Below are 22,983 nucleotides of genomic sequence, written 5' to 3' on the forward strand. Positions count from 1 at the left end.
GTACAGCTGATGGTTACGTAAATTGGGAGGAGCAAGGCAACGGAGGAATTTGAAAACAAGGACGAGAATTTTAAAATTGTGGCATTGCTGGACCAGGAGCCAATGTAGGTCAGCGAGCACAGGGGTGATGCGTGAACAAGACTTGGTGCGAGTTAGGTTACAGGCCAATAGAGTTTTGGATGAGCTGAAAGTTTATAGATGGTGCAAGGTGACCAGGAGAGCATTGCAACCTAGACACATTATCTGCCTAGTACGCATTCAGATACATTTATCAAAATTCGAAAACAGGGAGTTTTCTGCAAAATTTAGCTGGGACATCCAAACACCAGAATATTGCTGCAAATAATTGGCTTGACTTTAATTGCTATATAAAAAAATTACCAGCTATGGCTGCCTAGCACTGAACCAATGCAAACCTTCAAATACTTTCAGTTCTCTCTCTGGTAAAAGTGCAGCACAAATTCTGACAGAAACTATTTAAAATATTTGGATTTGTTTACGAAATATGGATATTTAAAAATGGCCTTTAATTTCTCACGATTATTTTTTGTTTTTGTTGTTTTATTCCTCACCTCTTCTTTTTTTGGGTAAAAGCTGTCGTCTACCCTGAATGGGTTATTTTGTAAAGTTTTTGGAATTTACTTTTTGTAAATATTGTCATTAATTATGATTGCCTATTTTTTGGGGGGTTTCTGGCGCCTCCGCCCCGCCAGCAGTCCAGCCTCGAGCCCGCGAACAACAGCAGGCCCGCCACATTCCCGCCCAAACTCGACTGTCCAATCAGCGCCGGGAACTGAGCAGGACCACGCCCCACCGAAATCTGATTGGGCAGCTTCCGAGAAGCAAAGGGCGGGGCCCCTGGGCCCTCCTCCTTGCTCGCATTCGCTAAGAGCACATCAATCAAGGCCCATTTCAATTATGATTGGAGCTGTTGGCTGTCCGTCACAAATGAGCGGCAGAGCGTTCTAGTTCTTTAAACTCGCTTTTTTCCTGTTCTCCCCCTCTCATATCATCTATTTTTTGCTTTGGGACGCTTCCTTATATAAATGCAATTGTTGTCGCTGAGGAAGTTGCGTATTGTTAAAAAACAACTACAATTACCAGAAGGCATTGCGGCCAAGGCGCAAGCGCAGTTACATACGCTCATGTCAACGTGGCGGTTCCCGACCAATCAGAAACCCCTCAGTGGCAGCACATCAACCTGGACGAGCTCCGCCAATCACATAACCCGTGACAGCTTTGAGGGCCCGGATAGCAGAATGAAAACTTAGCGTTGATTGGGTAACTTTTACCACGCCTTCTCTGGTTGAAATATAACTTTCAACAGATACAGTTAGATAATTTCAACATCTTATCACGCTTGTTGATAACTGGTGAGATTTAGCATTTCTGCTGATTAAACAATAATAGATTTTACTCATTACAAAAACTCAAGTCTTAAGCTTTAATTTTTTTAATACACCTGTGTGTTTTGCTACTTTTAAATTGCAACTTAAAAAGTTTTGTAGCATCTTTTAAAGTTTACAAATAGTTCACGTTAACTTTTTGTTACATGTATCAGAATTGCATTTTCTGCTACTTCTCTGAAATTTGAGTACTTTGCAAGGAGATGTAAGATCTTATTCCTTTTTAAAACGTTTTCTAAACTTTAAAGTTTCAGAATGATCCACGTTTCAAACTGGGAGAATGTTAATTGAATAATGCTGCTTTTGTTAAATGTAATTATAATGTTCTGGGAGAGGGGCGGATTGTTTTGAAAATGTTCAAAGGTTTGTATATGTTGTGTTTGGCTTGTAGTTTATTTTAAAAGAAAAATCAGCAGGATTTGTCAAAGCCCATTTAAAATCAGAAACATTCATCAGAGATCTTCCAAGTCTACGTGGTCGTTTTGTTTTCTGCTTTACTTTGCATGCTCCAAGATTTATTTTTAATGAAAATTAAAGTATATAGGAAAACGGAATGCATTGCAGACACTATATTAACAAACTGTCAACCAGTTTTTGAAAGTTGTACAGTTATCTTCATTTAAGCTAACTGTAAATTGCATTTTTTTTTGCTTGTTGCATCAACTAGATTAATTTATGCATGCCTTTCCAACTCAGAATTTAAAGCCAACCTGTGGATTTGGCAGATCTATTTAACTAGGGTTTTAACATAGTTTTGAATATTGGAAAAATACTGAATGTTTCTAAACTTTTTTTTTTAAGCTTAAAAAATAGTCTTGGAAATAATGCAAAGGGATGAACAATAAATCTGAAATTGTCATTTAATATTCATTGTATCAAATGTTTTAGAAACATCTTAACCTGCTCAGTTCTAATAGTGGTGACGCATCTCCTGGATGCGGGAGGGGACGGGAGGGCTTTACTTTCTGCCAAGGGATTGAGAAATGTTCTGTGCTGCATAAAATGAGGAAACACGCTCGTTTTCTCAATTACTTGGCATGTATTTAATCTTTCCACAGAATGCAATCTGAATCATTTCAAGACCTGTTTGAACTGTTTAGGTTGACTTTTTTTGGGGGGGGGGGGGGAGATAATCTCTGGAGAAACTGTTTTTACTGGCAGGAGGATCAGTAACCAGAGAGCACAAATTTAGGATAATTGGCAAAAGAACCAGGGATGAGATGAGATTATTATTTTTTTTACACACAGCAAGTTTTAAGATCCATGATGTGTTGCTTGAAAGAGTGATAAAAGCAGATTCAATGCTAACAAGAAAGGGATGTATAGAACAACTTGCATTTATGTAGCACCTATAATATAGTAAAACATGGTGCTTCACAGAAGTGGTATCAGACAAAATGTTTCAATTTTAAAACAAAGGTTTATGGGGAAAGAGCAGGGGAACTAATTGGATAGCTCTTTCAGTGAAATGGCATAAGCATGATGGGCTGAATGGCCTCCTGTGTGATTCTATGATCTTGGCGATTTTTAATGCCTCACCTTGTCTTTCCAGCTACTTTTGGTCAGCCATTTATTAGCCACACTTTAGCTCGTTGCTCTGCTCTCATTCCCTGCACTGGTGATGAAGTCGCTGATCCTCCTTGGGGTGCTGGCTGTCTGCGCCTCTGTGGCGTTTTGCAAACCCACTTCCGAGAAGAAAGACCGGGTGCATCACTCCGTGGACCTGGGCGAGCGGGATCACGAGGATCAGAAAGGCTACCAGTTCGATCACGAGGCCTTCCTGGGGAAAGAAAATGCCAAGACATTTGACCAACTCACTCCAGAGGAGAGCAAAGAGAGACTGGGGTAATCAGAATATATACTTCTGACATGTAACCTCACCTAGTTTATTCAAATCTGGCTCCATGCTTTTTTTTTTTTCCCCCCCAAAATAAGCTTCATTCATAAAATTTGTAAAAGTACATAATTCAAATTTGGCACCATGTAAAGTGGTATACATGTTAGTTTCTTTCAATTCGGTACATGAGATGCCTCAATACACTTGCAATTTCAGGTTAAATCTACAAGTGTATTTGCATATCCTGTCACATTCTCTGCTGCACACAGCCCAAGGGGTTCTACACAGGTTCCAGCCCCTCGTCTCCCTATGGTGGGAGGACTTTACACTGTGGCCTTTCCCCATTGAGGCTTTGCGACGGCTGCCCCAAGCGTTAGTGCGTCCCTCAGCACAAAACCTAGCTACGCATCCTCTGCACTGACCCTTCAACCCCTTTTACACACTCTTCATGCATCCTTTTTAACTAACCTCTCTCTCCCACTTGGCGAACATCTCCGTTTAATTGGCTACAACTTGTTACTCTTTAAGCAGCAATAATTGTCAATAACATCAATTTTTTTTTTTTGCAATAAGTTAATTACACTTGAAAGATAGTGCTCTTGATAAGTTGCCTGCATGAATTATTCTAATGAATATCTTATTTACTATCAGCCTGCAACAAACTAGTGGCTATTTGCATCCTGCAATCTCAATCTCTCTCTCTTCTAAATGTTGCTGTCACAACATGCTGTGTTTGTAACATGTGAGAGTCTATGATTCTGGCTGCAGTCGACTTTTGGGATTTATTGCTTGATTTTTTGGGGGGGGGGGGGTGGTGGGGAAATGCAGGCTTCTTAATGTGTGCGAGTTATTATCTTTTCAAACATTCGAGTTGCCTCGGTGCTTTGTCCTTTTTGTTTTAAAGCAGTGGAGACTCCATTGTAATTGACTTGTGGCATTCTTTGATCTGGGCTGTTGCTTCCTAAACTTCCCTTCTGTGTCCTAGCTGAGCTGGCAGTGTGGATCAACCCCTCCCCCATTCCCACTCCCACGTAATAACCAAAAGTTGAAGGAGGGGCAACAGACGTGGCAGAGAAAAAAATCAGCAGCTCTGGCCCACTTGGCCCCCGCCCCTCCTCCATGCAAGCCCAGACCAGTAATTATTTGCACGTTTTCCCTAAACACTTTGGTTGTTTTACAGCACAGATTGTAGGAAAGGCGTCTGGAGAAAATACGTCGATCAGATGTCCCATTTGCTGAGAGGTGCCAGGGTTGAATTTTGGAATCTCCGCCAGAGGTTCCTCCCCTCTGGCAATTGGGAAGAGGTGTCCACTTTCCCTCCCTGTCTGGCCATGTGCATTGCGGGAAAATTCACCAAGGTTGTGGTGGATTTTAAAACCTACCCCCGAATTCCCCCCCTCACCCACTCCCCCCCCCCCCCTCCCTGTGGATGAGGCTGAGCATTGAACCTCAGCCGGGTAAATGTGGTGCAGTTCACGGTTGCCCTGCACTTTATTTTTTTAACCACCAAACCAGGCAGTATAATGGAAACCAACTCTCCGCCAGGGTGCAGGAATGTCGGCGGTCCTTCTAATACCTCTCCCAAGTAACTCTCCGTCTCACGTGAGCCTGCATGGTAATCACTGGTCGGCTGTGCAACCAGGGTGTGGGCTGGTGATACATGCATTGCAGCCCAGTCCTATCCTCAGCTGATATCTGAGCAGTGTGGAGTGGGGCCTAATTCCTACACAAACCTCAGCAGACAGGGTTGAGCCATGGCTGCTGCCTTTCGGCCTCTGAGCCATTGGATGAGTTCCCAATGGTTTGCCACCCTGTTAGCCTACATCGGCCTTGTGACTGTAGCCACCCTTATAGTGAAGGTGCGGTCTGCCAGGGGCCACACAGACCCAGAGGGTCCCAGGTTCAGTTCCCAGTCTCTGCTGCTTGAGTAGATGAACACCCAGGCTCGGTGGAGGGGGAAATAGGGCAGATTCACAGCTTCTGATAAGCTTCCAGAAATCCTGCCCCTGCCCTGACGATGTAACGTGTGGATGTGAGGGGGAACAAGACAACACGCGACTCTTGGAAGAGAGACTTGCATTTACATACTGTCTTTAACAACTGTGTTTAAACCAATTGAGTACTTTTTGAGATGTAGTCACTGTTGTAAATGATTTCAGGGGCTGGAATTATTTAGTTATCATGTCCTGCCAATCATGACAATGCACAGACTTGAAGGAACAGCAGGCCTTTCCTGTTTGCCATGGGTTGCAATGTAGGAAACGCAGCAGCCAATTTGCGCATAGCAAGCTCCCACAAACAGCAATGTGATAATGAACAGATCATCTGGTTGTGATGTTGATTGAGAGAAATATTGGCCAGGACTCCAGGGAGAACTCCCCTGCTCTTCTTTGAGATAGTGTCTGTGGGGTCATTTTCGCTCGCTTGCTGGACAGTCTGGGCCTCGGTTCAACGTCTCATCTGGAAGACGGCACCTCTGACAGTGCAGCACTCCTGTGGTCCTTCACTGGGAGCTTCAGCTTAGATTTTGTACTCCGGTCTCCAGTGAGATTTGAACCTGTAACTTTTGCACTCCGAGGTGAGGGTGCTACCCACTGACTAACGGGCAATACAATCAGCTGGCCTGACTGGTGATGACTGTGTAGCAGGCTGTGCTGCTGAGATTGAACTCCGGCCAGTGGCCTTTGCAGCTCAAAGGCTTTGGGAGGGAGGAAGATCAGAGTGGAAATAAAGAAAAACTTTTTTTGGGTACAGCAGAGATTTTGTTTTTCATCAGCTCCAAACTTACTTGCAGAAAAATTGTAGATAAAGTGGACAGCGACTCAGATGGCTTGGTAACCAGCACCGAGCTGCGCAATTGGATGAAGCGAGTTCGGAGGCGCTGGTTGACGGAGAACGTGGGCAAACAGATGGACATGTACGATGCCAACAAAGACGGCAATGTTGGCTGGGACGAGTACAAACAGCGGCTCTACGGCCATCTCTTAGGTAGGAACTCTCACCGGTCACCTCTGACCTTCTGCCCGCCTTGTGTCTTCTCTTGTCCCGTTCTTCCAGGAAAATCGTCGACCGGATTGATCATGACAAGGATGGCCTGGTCACCGCTGAGGAGCTGACCTCCTGGATCAAACGTGCACAGAACAGATACATCGATGAGAACGTCAAAAAGAACTGGAAGGATTACGATACTAATCAGGATGGGAAGGTGGCATGGGATGAGTACAAGAATGCTACGTACGGGTATTACATGGGTAAGATATCTGTGACAGTTCCACCAGCAACACCATCCTGAAAAACACGCACATGGGTCTCCGTAATGGATGCACCTCTTGCTATGTGCCAAGTTTCTGCCCTCTGTTCTTGGCTGCCCCATCACCCCACACTGCCCGTTGCCAGGTGCAGTGCCCCAGACACTGGCTTGTCATCCAGGACCTCACCCAAGTGACCAATCTTCCCTGGGACAGTCTCAACGGTGGTAGCGGCCTGTTCAACTACGGGTGGCATCGCGACCCAGCCAAATCCTTGATGTGTGCATCTGTCTATTTGTGCATGCAGCCTTTCTCCAGCAGGAATCAATGGAGAGTAGCTCATGAATCTTCCTGTTTTATTCCCCCCCTCTCCCTCCCTCCCTCCCCCATTCTCCTCCTCTTGGAAAAACAAAGGCTATGAGCAACGGAGGAAGCCATTTAGCCGCCCTCCAGCCTGTTCCATCATTCACTGAGATCGTGGCTGATCTGTGACTTAACTCCATACAGCCATCTACGCCCTACCTTTGTTTAGCACAAATCGATCAATCTCTGCTTTAAAACTAACAATTGATCTTGTATCAATTGCTGTTTGTGGAAGAGAGTTCCAGACTTCTACCACCCTTTTGTGTGTAGAAATGTTTCCCAATTGCACTCTGGAAAAGTCTGGCTCTAATTTTTAGCCTATACCCCTCGGTGCTAGACTCCCTAATATCATCTTTAATGGATTTGGTATCAAACAGATTTCAGGAGTCAGCGTCAAACAAAATAGAGAAATTATTTCCTCCGGTGTGGGGAGTCCAGAACAACCTTTAAAGTCAGAGCCAGGCCATTCAGGGGGTAATGTCAGTGGAAATCTGGAACTCTCCTTCCCCTTTTTTTTAAAAAAGTGAAGGGATCCATAAAACATCAAAAGAGATTTTTTTTTTTTTGTTTAACCAGGGTATGGAGGGATACAGAACCATGGTGGGTAGATGGATTAATATACAGATCGGCTATGATCTAATTGAATGGGGAACAGGCACGAGGGGCTGAATGGCCTCGTCATGTTCTTCTGTTCCAATACGACACGGGCTTGGGTTCTGCTTTAATATGGTAGAAAACGCAATTGAAGATACAAAGCACAATATTGCCCTCCAGTGGAAGAGATTCAGTAATGCAACTGATTTGTATTGCTGTTCAGTTCATGAAAAGAACACAATCATTTTAAATTGGGAGTGTATTCTTGTTTCTTTTTAGATTTTATGTTTAATTATATTCACGTTGCCTCCTCTGTTTGAGGGTGCTTCTGTTGAGTTGCTTTTTCCTTCATGACCATGAGGCCATATATTTTATTTAACTCAATTCGCTTTTCTCTGCAAACTCTATTTAAATAACAAGGTGACTAACATCCTCAGTTAGATCTCCAAAGGACAATCTTCTGCCTGAGCTAGAAGAGGGGGTGGGAAAGAGAAGGGAATGAGGGAACATTGGACTTAATTTGGTCCCTGTCATTTCCCTTTTTTTGTAATCTCCCAAAATCCATATTTATAGTGCTGTGTCTCTGAGAGGGTCTCCTGGGCATCATCTGCCCTCTGATACCTCACCTGTGATCATTTGTAATGTTGTGAACCTTGGCAGGCTATTTGGCCACATGGGCATCACTGCAGCGGGATCAAGTTCCCACCTGAGGCCCACCTGTACTTTGAAGTGAGGAATAACTGGAATCAATCTGAGAAAAGTACCTTGGCTAATGTCACTTCCCGAACAGGCAACCCAGTTTGAAATCCGCAAACTTGCCAAAGACTGGGAACCAAATATTGGGCTGTCTGGGACTATGAGTATGCTTGCCAGATGAGCAGTGGGGAGATCCAGTTTGAAATTCTAACTACCCTTATGTTGGTAGTGTTGGGGGTGCGGGAGGGGGGGGTGAGAGTGACAGGTTATAAAGCTCAGCCTCCACTGCTGTCTGGGGTAGAGAATCCCAAAGATTAACGACCCTCTGAGAGAACACTTCTCCTCATCTCCATCTTCAATGGCTACCCCTTAACATCACCTGGTACCTGCCTTTTGTACGAAATGATCTCCGCTCGCACCGGAAGCAGATCCAACTCTTGCTTGAATTAATTCAGTGAATCAACATCCAGCGTTCAAGCCAGAAGCCTATTCCACTTGGCCTGGGAAATGACCGCTTCTTGCATCCAACCTGGATCGGGCCTTGCCTGGCCCTAACCTCCTTAGTTGAAACAAACTGTCCGCAATCTGTTCGGGCGTGGCTGCGATATCCCTCCACACTTGAGCTGTGAATAAATCACCACTTACTCGAGAATGGTCACTTGGGCACAGTCCCAACTGGAGCCCAGCAAAAGGGCAGCACCCTCACCCTGAGATTCGATCAGTGGACAAGGCATACCTAGTTTAAAACAAGTTGCAGATTACCACCAAATCACACAGCATAGGAGGCCATTTGGGACCATTGTGCCTGGTTCTTGAAAGGGTTGCCCAATTAGTTCCACACTCTCCCCTTTCCCCATAAGCCTGCCAATCCAATATTTATACAATTCCCTTTTGAAAGTTACTATTGAATCTGCTTCCACCCCACCTTCGGGCAGCGCGTTCCAGATCGTAACTCACTACGGTTATACATTTTAAACAAAGTTCTCCTCCTTTTCACCTTGTTCCCCTACTAATTATTTTAAATCTCTGTCCTCTGGTTACTGATCCTCCTGCCATTGGAAACCAATTCTTCCCCCATCTATTCTTCCCAAAATGCTCTCCTCTTGGCTTTTATTCCTCTCTGTAGATGAGGAATTCCAGAACATGGAGGATAAAGATGCCTACAAGAAGATGTTTAAGCGAGATGAGCGTAGATTCAAGATGGCGGACAGAGATGGTGACCTGATTGCCACGCGAGAGGAGTTCACCGCTTTCCTTCACCCCGAGGAGTTTGATTATATGAAGAGCATCGTTGTCACGGTAAGCAGGTCGGCAAAAGGTGAGTGATAGATGCCGAATTCTGCTTTTATTTTTCCTTCCCAGGCTTCTTCATCTCCTGAAGATGTGGATTCCTTGCTTGGGTGTACATTTGCAGACTGGTCTTTGGTATCTGTTCCTCATGACTGTGTGTGTGTGTGAAGCCTCTGAGGGTGTCATTAACCCAATCCTAACTCCACTCAATAGTCACACACTCATGCTTTCCAGCAACAATAACGGGATGCGATCAGGCCTATTTCCTTCCCCGTTTTTCACCCACCCCCCCCCCCCCCCCAATCTGGGACCCACAAGGCCGACAGTAGTATCCAATCTGAGACCAGCTAACTTTACTTGGTGAATGGCATAATAGTGGCAGTTAAAGACCTGCGACCCGACCCTAACGGGACCCGATAACGTGCGTCGGGGTCGGGTCGCACTTCCGGGTCCGGAATTCTGGCTCGGGTCAGGTTTCCTTTGCAGACTTTAGTGGCAGTGACACCAGTTCTGGGTTCAGTAACTTGACCAGTGATTGGTTTTTCAGGGCATTTCCACAGTTTAACCACAGGCGAATTTCAGTAGCAGCTTGCAGATTGGACCGTGCAGCACAGGAGGAGGCCATTTGGTCCATCTTGCCAATGCCAGCCATCAAATTAGTTGCATCTCCATAGCCCTGTGAATGTTTTGAATATTTATCCAATTCCCTTCTTGAAAATTTTACTCTTGAACCTGCTTCCTTTCAGTTAGTCCATTCCAGATCCTAACTTGTTGCATTTATTAAGTAATAAATAATCCATTTCCTCTCTCTCGTACTTTTGCCAATTATCTTTAAATATGTGTCCTTTGCCACTGCACACAGTTTCTTCTCAAAACCCTTCATAATTTTGAACACCTCTATTAAATCTCCCCTTAACCTTCTCTGCTCTAAGAACAATCTCAGCTTCTCTAGTCTCTGCAGGTAACTGAAGTCTTATTCTGGTAAACCTTTAAGTTTACTTCTCGAAAAGCAAATGTGTTAATCCCTTTTTTAGCGTAAAGGATATCTTTAGCTGGGTTACTTGAATGTCTAGAGCAACTACTCCTAGGACAAGTGCAACACAAGTTAGAGGCAGAGTAAAGCTCCCTCTACACTCTGTGCCACCATGCCTTAGTGTGTGGTAGAGGCCAATTCAATCATGCCTTTCAAAAGGGATTTGGATAATTATCTTGTGAAAGTTTGTAGGGCTATGGGGGGGGGAAAAGGCAGGGGAGTGGGACTAGTTGAGTAGCTCTTGCAGGGAGCTGGCACAGACATGATGGGCTGAATGGCCACCTTCTGTGCTATTACCATTCTAGAATTCTAACCCCAACCTATAAAGGGCAGTCTTGGCACCAGTGTCCGAGCTAAAGCTTTGCAGCCTTTTGAGAGGTTCTGGGCCTAATGTCTGCAACCAATAGGAACTGGGGGTTGAGTGCCCCCACCAAATACCTACTATCCACCAATGTCTACATTGATGCTGGCAGAGACTAATGGGCTGAATGGCTTGTTTCCCCATGATTTGAATCCCAGGTCGTCTTTGTCAGAAGGAAGCTAACATCTTCTTTCTCTCTAGGAAACCATTGAAGACATTGACAAGGATGGTGATGGCATGGTTGATCTGAAAGAATACATTGGTAGGATTGTTTTCATTCTGTCCCACTGTAGTTTCGACCCTGGGTGAATATAATTTTGGATTAATTTTTTAAACAATCATTTTGGTGTTTTTTTTGTTCATTTTGCTCATTGGTGAGTGGGACAGTCAGCTACAAGGAGCTGATTATTATTCTACTTGTCTTGGAATGACTGCAGAGGGAACATCCTAAGTTTCACCTCAAAAGCAACTCCTACTGTACAAAGTCTCCATTTTCCCAAACCAACCATCCTGCCTTCTGTAAGGAAGAAATGAAATTTATATAGCGCCGTTCACATCCTCTGCACGTCCCAAAGTGCTTTGCAAGCAGTGAAATAGTTTTATTTTTCAGTGTCACTATTGTAATGTAGAAAATGTGGCAAACAATTTGCACACAGCAATCTCCCAGAACCAGAATTTCTTTTATGTTGATTACGGGATAAATATTGGTGGGCCACCATCTCAATCCATTTGAGAGAGCAAATGACGCTTTAGTTTAATGTCTCATCTGAAAAAGTGTTACCGTTTTTTTTTTTGGACACTGTCCATTTCGAACCCTTTACACTGAACAGAAAGAGGAGTCTCTAAACCCACATCTGTGCTGGATTTGAATTTCAGTGCGAGGGATGTTTGGACAGTGTTACAAATAAGCGCCCATATATTTTGAGTTAAGGCTGTATATAGTAACACCAGTATTTCAGATTGACAGGAAAGTACCCAATCACGGCTGTAAATAACTGGTATTGATTTTTGATGCAGAATTTTTTATTTTCTAACTATCCTCCACTCACTACATTTTTGCTGGAGAAAACAGCCTACTTTTATTGGGAGATATTGCTGTAATTTGAGTCACGAATTCTGTTTTTTTTTATTTCTTGGGATGTGGGTGTCACTGGCTAGGTCAGCATTTGTTGCCCATCCCTAATTGCCCTTGGTGGTGGTGAGCTGCCTGCTTGAACCGCTGCAGTCCACGTGGTGCAGGTACACCTACAGTGCTGTCGGGGAGTTCCTGGATTTTGGCCCAGTGACTATGAAGGAACGGCGATTATATTTCCAAGTCAGGATGGTGTGTGGCTTGGAGGGGGACTTGCTGGTGGTGGTGGTCCCCATGCATCTGCTGCCCTTGTCCTTCTAGTTGGTAGAAGTTGTGGGTTTGGAAAGTGCTGTTGAAGGAGCCTTGAGTTGTTGTAATCTCTGGAAACATTTTTTTAAATAGACTCTGTAGACTGTCTGCTGTAGAGGCCAGTTAAATAGATGCCGTTTGCCATGAGTCCTGCTGCAAGTATACCCTGCTTCCAATTAGCTAATACACAAGTGGTCAGCTGTTACTCTGGTTAATTTTTAATATTTAAATGTTAATTTTTTTTTTCTTTGTTAACCTGCCCCTGTCGTTTATCTGAAGAGAGCTTGGCCTCTTTTTTGACTTTTAAGACAGCACCCCAGAGATGACCGTGTAACTCTTTCCCTAATTCACCTCCAACAGGTGACATGTACACTCCCGAAGAAGGTGAGCCAGAACCCGAATGGGTGAAGAATGAGAAGGAGCAGTTCAGAGAGTTCCGCGACATAAACAAGGACGGGAAAATGGACCACAGCGAGATTGAGCGTTGGATCCTTCCTGAAGATTACGATCATGCAGAGTCGGAGGCCAAGCATCTGATCCACGAGTCTGATAAAAACGAGGTCAGAGTTCATCAGTTGTTGCTCACATCTCAAGACCTCACCAAAATATTTCACTACTTCATTTACCCAATCATTCCTTTTCTCTTTAATCCCCCACTCTTGTCTTGCTCCCCCTTTCTCAGTAACCCCCCTTTCTGCCATGTTGTCTCTCTTCCTCTCTATCTCACACACACTTCCTCTTTTTTGCACATGTGCAGTCATGCTTTATCTCTTTATTACATGCTATTTCATTCACACTGGTTTCCCTTTCATGCTGTCATGCCTTTTCTCACTATCTTGTGTGCATGCTGTTGTGTTCCCTGTCTTGCACTCGCCTGCCTTCCTTCCTTTTTCTCCCACTACCTATCCTGTCCCTCCTGTATTCTCATGCACCCCTTGGGGCACTATCAGAAGCCCTAAAATTCCCAGGGATATGGGGGAAAAGAGGGTGAGTGGGACTAATCGGATAACTCTCTTTCAAAGAGCCAGCACAGGCAGGATGGGCTGAAAGGTCTCCTTGTGTTGTAATAATTTTATGGCCCAGGTGAGATTCACCAGAGAAACTCCAATTCTGCTGATTGCTATGCTGTTTCCAATTAGCTCCCAATAACTTTTGTCATCTTTTTGTGGTGTCTGTTCACAGGACAATAAACTGACAAAGCAGGAGATTTTAGACAACTGGAATATGTTTGTTGGCAGCCAAGTGACCAATTATGGGGAGGATCTGACACGGAAACACGACGAGCTCTGATCCTTGATTTCAATCGGAATCAGCACCAATCCTATCAATCGCATCATTTTATTTTTGGCTAATTTGAGACCTGGATAATTTGAATTGTGATCAAAAACATTAATTGTATTTATTTAATTTGATTGTTTACCCTTATCTGAATTTCCATCAAGTTTCACCTGCACCCCCCCCACCCCAAAAAATATTGGGTTTGTGTTCTATTGGCAAAGGCTGACTGGCCTATCCATTGTAACTAAGGAGATGTCCCCCATAATGGATTCAAGTTTGCCATCTATATATATATTGGTGGTAATGGGATTAATTTATCCCAGAAAGGGTTTGGGATTCTTGAGGGGGAACTTTTTTTTTCTATGAGCCCCTTTTCTCCAAGAAAATTTTATTTCCTTGTCAATTTTGTCTTCTATCCTGCAACAAAGGGGCCATTTTTTTTTTTTTTGTTTGGAAAATCTTAATTTTTTTTTAAACCAACCTCATCGATTCGGTTTAATGGCTCAAGTCGGGGAAGTCTGAGCATCTGCGCACAATCCTGTACAATCACGAAAGTATCGATGCCAAGGAAACTTGATGGAAACCTGGTTTCTTGCTGTGTCCAAGCAGGTACCTCAATCCTGGTGAGGTTTGGGAGTGTCCAACTGATGCCAGGTGCCCTCCCCTCATGCCTGGTGGGTACACAAGATCCTGAGCCTTTCATTAGCAGAGTTAAGTGACCAGTGGTCTCGGGCGAGGGCCTCCGTGAAGGAGGCATTGAGTGTAATCACTAAGCTTGCACGCCTTGGGGGTAGATTTTCAACTTGCTGTGCAGGCGTAAAACTGGTGCTTTGGTGGATCAACCAGTCCAATAGTAGTTTCAATGCAAGCCCATTTTAGGGCCAAGCAGCAAACTGAAAATCAACCCTAATATCTTGTTCCTGTGTAACACTCCCTAATTCTTCTTTCCGCTACTAATGGCAGACCCGTAGTCACTCAGTACCCTACTCCTCTTGTACAGCTCACCATGCTTCTGGGCACAATCCAATTTTAGGGCAGAATTTGTAATTTATAAACCACTGGCAGAGTTAGAATGTTCAGGTTTTAAACACTCCTCAAATCCTAGTGGCAACAGTAACTTAAGTTACTTCACTAACTGCCTGCTGTCAACTTGATTTCTATGAGTGCCTGTGGTGTAATTCTGAGTCCCTGCAGACCTAGTTTTCAGATTAACTCCTGGTCGACAAGCTCACCTGATTTGTGTCTCTGGAGCAGTTGGGGGCTACAGTTGGCCTAAGCAATTTAGAAAATGTAGGGAAGGAAATCAACAGCCCCTCCCTCACTGGGAAATACACCCATTGGTAGGGGATTGGCTGTTGAATGTCTTGCCTGTTCTCTATGCTGTCACATGAATCCGTGTCACTCGGGTGAGATACTTTAGTGTGCTGGTTCCCCAACTAGGAATCTGCGCCTGTGGCCGGGGGGAAGGAGGAGGGGAGAAAGAAGGGAGAGGGAGAGAAAAATAGCTTTAGCATCCAGTAGAACACTTTCACACTTCCAAAGCATCATCAACAGAAGCAAATCTGAGCACGCCTAACACCCTGCTAATTGGAATGTCCAACACCTAATTCAGTGCCTTTTCCTTTGGGATGTCTTGACTGAATTTTCCCAGTGGGGAGTTTGGGTGGGTGGGGGAGTGGGGGGGAAGAAAGGGGAATGTATCCCAATTACTAAACACCAACCTGTAATGCATTACTCTGTAGCGAGCAACCACTCTCTACCATTGAAGATTGGATGGTGTATGTCCTCTGTGGGGACCTGCCCTGTACCATAGATACCACATCCAGCTTCCATTAGTAATCACTCGTGTTCTGAATTTGAAAGCACTTGTGGATTAAGGGGCGAGACTTGCTTCAGTGAAGAGGAATAATATCCTCCACATCACCCCACACAATGGAGGCGGGGCAGTGAGGGGAATGGGAGAGAAGGGGGATATTAATTTTGTTTAGGGTCTGGTGATTTTTTTTTTCTCCCTCTTGGAAAGAGCTGGACAAGCAGCAGATGCAAGGGATTGACCAGTCCCTGTGTCTTCAGTTCTAATTACTGTTTAATGTATGTGTGTTCAGTTAATCGTATTCTGTGCTTGCAGACTGGAGCCAGATACTGTTCCCTTTTTTAAGCTGTGTTGCTGCTCAGCATTTCCTGTGGGACAAATGCCAGCCGTTAATGAAAGGTTGGCCAGGGCTTGGGGGGGAAGGGAAGGGAAAGAAATGCAGGCATTGCCAATTCTCCATGTCCTAAAGGTGTGGCATTGCTCTAAAGGAGAGCCAGTCCATGGAAGAACTCACCTGAAGAATATATTGAAATGTGTGAGTTCCGATGTTGCTCTGGAATTGGGCCACTTAAAGGTGATATAAACTTTATAACTCTTTGCCCCTGCCCCAAGTCAGGTATCTGTCCTTTGTGCTGGCTACTGGCCTTTAATTATCTGGAGAAATATAGGGAATGCATGTTTTGTATTAGTGCCACCTTTTAGATTGGATGGTATTTAGCAAACACTAATTCACTATTATAATGAAAACTGGTGTAGCTCCCATGGACCTCACTGATACTGAGCTGTGTAGAGCCAGAGGTCCCAGGATGGCTTCTGCACCCTAGCTGAGACCTGCTGATCTCAACAGTAACAGGGGTTTCAACACTGATCTCGGCATCTGCCTTGTCAGCATAAGTACAAGTCAGCCTGGGTTCCCATTCCTGAACCCAGTGCAGTAAATCTGTCTCCTGGCACTGCTAGTCTGAATATCTGGTGAGAACATGATGCTACACGATGGCAGTAAGCTACTCAGTGACCCGCTGAGCTCTCGTGCATGTACAAACAGAATGGCCACTGGTGTAAAGTGCTAATGTGCAACAAGGCCTGAAAAACCATCTTCCAGCAATAGGCCTTTGGGGGGGAGGAGGAGAAGAAAGAGAAAATGAACCAAAAGAAACACTCCAAACTACAGTATTAGTTAATTCACACCACATGGACCTCACTAAGACCATTGTAAGGAGCTGTTGCAATATGTTACTGAAAATTGATTATTTTATTTTTGTCAACTATGCATTGGAGGTGGATTTGTTAGTTATTACTTTGAGGATGTGGCTGCTGTTGCCCAACTTTTTTCTAACATGAAGTCTTGCTTCTGTCAGGATGGCAAACTTTCGAAAGAAGAATTCTTGGAGAAGTACCACAGATTCGTAGGGAGTGCTATGACAGATTTCGGAGAGATGATGGTCACACACGATGAGTTTTAGTCGCCACACGGTTACGGAGTTACAACCCTGCTCATCCCATATTCCCTCTGTTGCGGTGTGTAAGCGGCTGAATTTCCCAATAATTTGGGAGGGGAGGTTAATTTGGCTGACTGCATTTGGATACAATCCAATCTCAACTCATTTCTTTAGGCTTTATTTAATCCTCAAACCTTTTAATGTCTCACTCTTTTTCCACTTGCTAAATCTAAGTTGAAGCCAGATCTATGGGATGAAGTTTTTGGCAATTTCGTGACCAGTTGGGGGAAGAAGAGTGGGATCCTTCACTTGCAGTTAGATAGGGGATGGGGCTGGGGTGTACTATTGGCATAATGTTCTAGGAATATTACTCTGCATCGAACTATCCTGAACCAGATGGGCACAACTCATCTTGATGCAGAGAAACCTGCCTGATTCCCAACACTGACATTCCTCTCTTATTTGGTGCAAACTTCAGGGCAGCAGCACTAAAATAACTGGCTCAACCAAACTAAAATCATATATGCTACATTAAAATGACATTCTCCACTTTGCTGAAACACACATCATTCGGTGCCCACTGGTTCCAAAAGGTCTGTGGACACCATGTAATTTGGTTACAGACCTATACAAGGCCTTGCTAATGTACCTCTCTAAAAAGGGGAAAATGAAGTCACTCAGCCAGAGCCATAGGAGCCTGTAATACAACTGCCTGTTTCCATCACCTCCAACCTGCAGTATTGAACAAATGCTGTTGAGCAGTAGTTTATACAGTATTCTCTGTGCAATATCCATCCAACAGCATGGTCAGGGCTAACTTTTTTTTTAAGTGTAGGACAATCTAAACTTGAGAGTACCTGGTAATGAGCATGGAACAATAAAAAGGGTAGCACCTCCTAGCTTGACCAATAGAGCAGAACCAGGCCTAGTCAACCTCCCCAGGAAATGCACTTGCAATGAGTCTCCTCTCTTGCCCCCAACCACTCCATCCTGGACTCAAATTACAAGCAACACTGCCTGACCAACTTTAATTTGGGCCATTTTAAATCTAGTCTCCAAATGACAAGTGCGATGTATGAGAACTAATGCCTACTTAATTAGGTAACAGGATAAGGTTGTTCATCTCCTCAAGCCTATTCTACCATTCTGTTAGATTGTGGTTGATCTGTTTGCTCCATTTTACCCAATAACAATCTATTGATCTAAAATTTTCAATTGACCCAGCAGCCACGGTCTTCGAGGAGAGTTCCAGATTTCCACTTCCCTTTTCGCTGTCTGATTTTTTTGCTCCTAGTGCAGCTCTAATTTCAAGGGTACTGAAATATATTAAGGGAGGTTTAAGCTTCCCATTGCTCAGGGTTTCAACACAGCTTCAAAGCACTTTTCTCAATGGTCGTAGTCACCTCCAGCTTTTGTGCAGACAGGATTGGCAGCCTGTTTAACACAGAAGCCACTTGTCTGCTTGAGACAGTGCAGTACCACCGACCTTTCCCAACATCTGAAAAGCCATGCATTGCCAAGGCAGCAGAGAGACTGAGGTAGCCTCCCTATGCTGGGAATGCTAAAGTCCAATTCATATCAAGGGTGCACACTTCCATCAGTAAAGTCAGAGATCAGCAAGATCCCAGATTGGATCCCACAGTCTGTTCATGATTGATCAGAGCTGAAGGTTGGCTACAGTAGTCTCCCATTTCCTGGTAGGCTTACCAACTCTGGTTGGATGCATTCCTAGAGGTTTATTACATGACCATCGATCATCCCATCCAACTTAACATCTCAGGGAAAACGTTAGTTATTATTCAAGAGGCTATAGCAGGGCATTTAGAAATAATCAAGGGAATCTGGCAGTCAGCATGGTTTTATGAAAGGGAAATCATGTTTAACCAGTTTATTGGAGTTCTTTGAGGGCTGTGCTGTGGATAAAAGGGTGGATGTATTGTGTTTAGATTTCCAGAAGGCATTTTATAAGGTGCCATATCAAAGGTTATTGCAGAAAATAAAAGCTCATGGTGTAGGGGGTAACATTGGCATGGATAGAAGATTGGTTAGTTAACAGGAAATAGTAGGCATAATTGGGTCATTTTCTGGTTGGCAAGATGTAACGGGGAGTGTGCCACAGGGATCAGTGCTGGGGCCTCAACTTTTTAACAATTTATATAAATACAAATAAGGGACAAAGGTATGGTTGCTAAATTTGCAGATGACACAGATAGATAGGGAAGTAACTTGTGAAGAGGACAGAAGGAGACTACAAAGGGAAATAGATAGGTTCAGTGAGTGGGCTAAGACCTGGTAAATGGAGTATAATGTGGGAAAGTGGGAAATTGTCCATTTTGACAGGAAGAATAACAAAGCATAGTATCTAAATGGTGAGAGAATGCAGAGGGATCTAGGTGTCCGAGCGCATGAATCGCAAAAGATTAGTATGCAGGTACAGCACGTAATTAGGAAAGCTAATAAAATGTTATCATTTATTGCGAGGGGAATTGAATACAAAAGTAGGGAGGTTATGCTTCAGCTATACAGGGCATTGATGAGACCACATCTGGAGTACTGTGTACAGTACTGGTCTCCTTATTTAAGGAAGGTTGTAATTGCGTTGGAGGCAGTACAGAGAAGGTTTACCAGACTAATACCTGGAATGGGTGGGCTGTCTTATGAGAAAAGATTGGACAGGCTAGGCTTGCATCCGCTGGAGTTTAGAAGAGTAAGAGGCAACTTGATTGAAACATAAGATCCTGAAGGGTCTCGACAGGGTGGGTGTGGAAAGGATGTTTCCCCCTGTGGGAGAATCTAGAACTAGGGGTCACTGTTTAAAAATAAAGGGTCGTCTATTTAAGACAGAGATGAGAATTTTTTTTCCCCAGAGGGTCGTGAGTCTTTGGAATTCTCTTCCTCGAGAGGCAGTGGAAGCGAGGGAGTGGAAGGTTATCGGGGGTGGGTGGAAATGTGGAGTAATCAGTTCAGCCATGGATGTATAGAATGGCGGAGTAGGCTCGAGGGGCCGAGTGGCCTACTCCTGCTCCTAATTTGTATGTTCAACACCTTTTTTAAAAAAAAAAGGTGCTCTTATAATTGATCCTTCTGGGTTTGCTCACAACCAGCTCTGGGAGATTGGCCTTCAACCCCTGGGAATTTCTGGACGGTTGGCTACAACCTAGGCATGGGAGGGGGTAGAAAATCAGTAAGGCTTACTGCTCCTGCTCACAAAACCGTGACTCTTTGAAAGTGGAGTGGAGGTCAGATTCTGGTTTGGCCATGTCCAAGTTATTGCCTGCAAAGTTTACAAGTGAATTATGGCAGTCTGCACCCTTTTGGAACTGTACCCTGGTGAGAGTCAATATCAAATGGTGAGGAGGAGTGGGAAGTCTGGGGGAGGGAAGAGAAGCACAGAATACCAAACTTGTTTGAGCCCCACAGGTTATTGAATTTGCATGGTCGTGTTCATTACAGCTGGATTCTCTTGGTTATAAGATGAACATGGGGATATAGCGTCCCTCCCTGTGTTATCAGTCCCAGTCGCTGTGCCTTTGACGAGAAACTCAGTTTGTCAATAAATCTTACAAAATAAGAACTTCTCTGAATTCTGTGTGTCCTTTTCAAAATAATGGTTACACCATGTCCCTCACACTAAATGTTATGATAATAACTGATAGAGGGTGTTAACACTCTGTGGTGCCCTGGCTACTCAAAGGAATAAGGAATTTTATATCTTAACTACACTGCAGCAACTTGTGCAAGATCACTTTATTGGAACCTCCCAGGCCCCTGATCTCTGCCAATGAGCAGTGATGTCATGGTTAGACAAGCCTCCAAAAACAACTTTCACAACCACATAACATCCCAAACCACTTTGCAGCCAAATAAGCACTTTTTGAAGTGTAGTCACTGTTGTAATTTAGGAAACACAGCAACAAATGTGCACACTGTAAGCTCCCATAATCAGCAGTTTGATAAATGACCAGATCGCCTCTTTTAATGATATTGGTTGAAGCTCAGATGCGATGCTCCCCACAGTTAAATAGCCTGCCAGCGCACACATGCAGCATGTGGGAAAGGACAAGAGTTAAGAACATAATAGGAAAGGCCATTTGGCCCAGCGCACCTGCTCCACCATTTAATAAGATCCTGCCTGATTTCCCCTCGATTCCCTTAGTATCCAAAAATCTGATCTCAGCCTCAATGCTGTTGGCACTACATCTCCTTTGAGAGAGATAGAGAGAACGTGGTGGGAGTAGTTCAGTCGTTACAAATAAAAATGGTAGAAGGAATTAATTTTTGCCAATTTCCCCTTCCTTTCCAAAATCTGTTGAGAATATGGTTCCATGCCCTTGGATTTCTCACACAGCGGCCAAGTACATGAAAACCTGAACAGCAAGAGTCAAAGCTATTTGGTAGCGGACGGCATCACAGCTGACCCCAATCTTTGTCACCACATGCCATTAAGATGCACACTTTCTAGTAAAAATCACTTTTTCTCACCTCCCCACCAAATCCAGAACTGAGGCCCAAGACTCATTGCAACAAGTGCTAATGCGGCCCAGATCAACCCTGAGCACCTTCCACTGAGTGCCACGTCTCCCGAGCCAGAGTTTAGGGACTTCAGTTTTGTGCAGAGACTGGAGAAGCTGGGATTGCCCTCCTTAGAGCAGAGAAGGTTAGCGGGAGATTTAATAGAGGTATTCAAATGATGAGGGGCTTTGTTAAGAGTAAATAACAGAACGGTTCTCAGTGGAGAGGCGGTAACTAGAGAACACAGATGTAAGATAATTGATAAAAGAAACAGAGGTGAGATGGAGAGAGTTTTCTTTTCACGCATGAGTGACGTGCTTACCTGAAAGGGCGGTGGAAGCAGATTCAACAATAACTTTCAAAAAGGAATTGGGTAAATACTTGAAATGAAAAATTTTCAAGGCTGTGGGGAAGGAGGTTGGGGGGGTACTAATTGGATAGCTCTTGAAAAGAGTCAGCACAGGCATGACGGGCAGAATGGCCTCCCCTGGGCTGCATGATGAGTAAGCCTATTCTCTTCCTACAACATTCACCTGTTCTATAACTGACAGTACCTTTCTTCCAATAGAAGCAGAGCGTTGTGGGGATTATAACTTTATTAAATACAGGATAACGACAAAGCAAGAGAGTCTGGGAACAAAAAGGAACCAAAAAGACAAAACAAACTTCAGTTCTACTAAAGATCAACTCACTAACAAAGTGCAGGTGATGGGAAATTAAAAGGGGAGAATGTCCACTTTCCTTTTAGTTTAAGCCTATTGTTTGGTCAGACACCTGAGGGACAAGGCCTCCGATAACTATCGTCTGTTACGCCTGCATCACCGGCCTTGACTCCTTCGCTTCCAGTTTCACTCCGGCTCCGGTGAATCCAGTCCCACCCTGTATCCAAACACAACAGCAGAGTGAGAACTGCAGTCAGGCAAAATCCCTCAACCTTTCCCTTACACCATCGAGCAGAGCTGAACGTCACAAATGCAAAGTACCTTTCACGACCCAATGTCCTTCACAGCCAAATGAATTACCTTCCATCTGCAGCTGTTTTGAGGGCAATTCTTCAGTAGCCAAACACGTTACACACAAAAGGTCCCACAAACAACAGTATGATGCATACAAAAATATTGTACAAGAGCAGCTGCTCTATCTAACCTGTCCCGTACAACAAGGGGTTAATCTATTTTAGTGATGTTGATTGAGGGAGGAATGTTGGCCAAGTCGTTACAGAATTCATAGCTCTTCAAATGATACTTTTACATCCGCCTCAGAAGGCAGACAGGGTCTCGGTTTAATGTTTGATCTGAAAGACAGCACCTCCGACAGAGCAGCATTCCCTCAGTTGTACTGAGAGTGTCAGCCTAGACTACATGTTGAAGTCTCTGGAGTGGGACTTGAACCTTGAGCTCAGAGGCGACAGTGCTACCAACTAGCCACACTGACATTACCGTGAGAGCCATCCAATGCTTCTTATAAGCCACTGTCTCACACTGCAGCCAGGATTAAAAATTATATGGAACGTCTGCTCTAATGGAAGTGGGATGAACTGGAGCTGGCACAGACACGACGGCCTGAATGGCCTCTTTCTATGCTGTGTGTGTCTCTGGAGTGCACTGCCAGCTTGTGCGGTATGTGCTCACTAACTGCAAGCTTTCAAGAGGGTTCTTATAGATGGTAAGTGGATTAAGATTTAACATACATACTGTCAATCATACACATAAATGTCCCAGACTGGGTTTCA

The 22,983-nt window shown here is 44.2% G+C and overlaps 2 protein-coding genes across 10 annotated transcripts in view; one reads left to right on the forward strand and one right to left on the reverse strand.

The window, feature by feature from the left end:
* Positions 1–1,311: 1,311 nt before the first annotated feature.
* Positions 1,312–20,313, forward strand: LOC137353399 (reticulocalbin-1-like). 3 transcript variants are annotated; one of them, XM_068019636.1, is made up of 7 exons: positions 1,312–1,373; positions 2,959–3,251; positions 6,301–6,494; positions 9,271–9,443; positions 11,030–11,090; positions 12,570–12,769; positions 16,659–20,313. In XM_068019636.1, exons 2-7 carry the CDS (start codon positions 3,028–3,030, stop codon positions 16,761–16,763), a joined length of 957 nt encoding a protein of 318 aa, XP_067875737.1. In that variant the 5' UTR covers positions 1,312–1,373; positions 2,959–3,027; the 3' UTR covers positions 16,764–20,313. The 3 variants fall into 3 exon arrangements, with proteins under 3 accessions (XP_067875737.1, XP_067875736.1, XP_067875735.1); XM_068019635.1 differs by lacking the exons at positions 6,301–6,494; positions 16,659–20,313 and adding exons at positions 6,038–6,231; positions 13,392–15,157; XM_068019634.1 differs by lacking the exon at positions 16,659–20,313 and adding an exon at positions 13,392–15,157.
* Positions 19,777–22,983, reverse strand: part of nosip (nitric oxide synthase interacting protein) — a 32,910-nt gene continuing 29,703 nt past the window's right edge. For all 7 annotated transcript variants that reach the window (XM_068019642.1, XM_068019641.1, XM_068019640.1 and 4 more), the window contains one exon: positions 19,777–22,130. In XM_068019642.1, the coding sequence (XP_067875743.1) occupies positions 22,059–22,130 (72 nt within the window). In that variant the 3' untranslated portion in view covers positions 19,777–22,058. The remainder of the gene's footprint in view (positions 22,131–22,983) is intronic.

Source organism: Heterodontus francisci, chromosome 41 (genome assembly GCF_036365525.1).
Source record: "Heterodontus francisci isolate sHetFra1 chromosome 41, sHetFra1.hap1, whole genome shotgun sequence".
NCBI lineage: Eukaryota > Metazoa > Chordata > Chondrichthyes > Heterodontiformes > Heterodontidae > Heterodontus > Heterodontus francisci.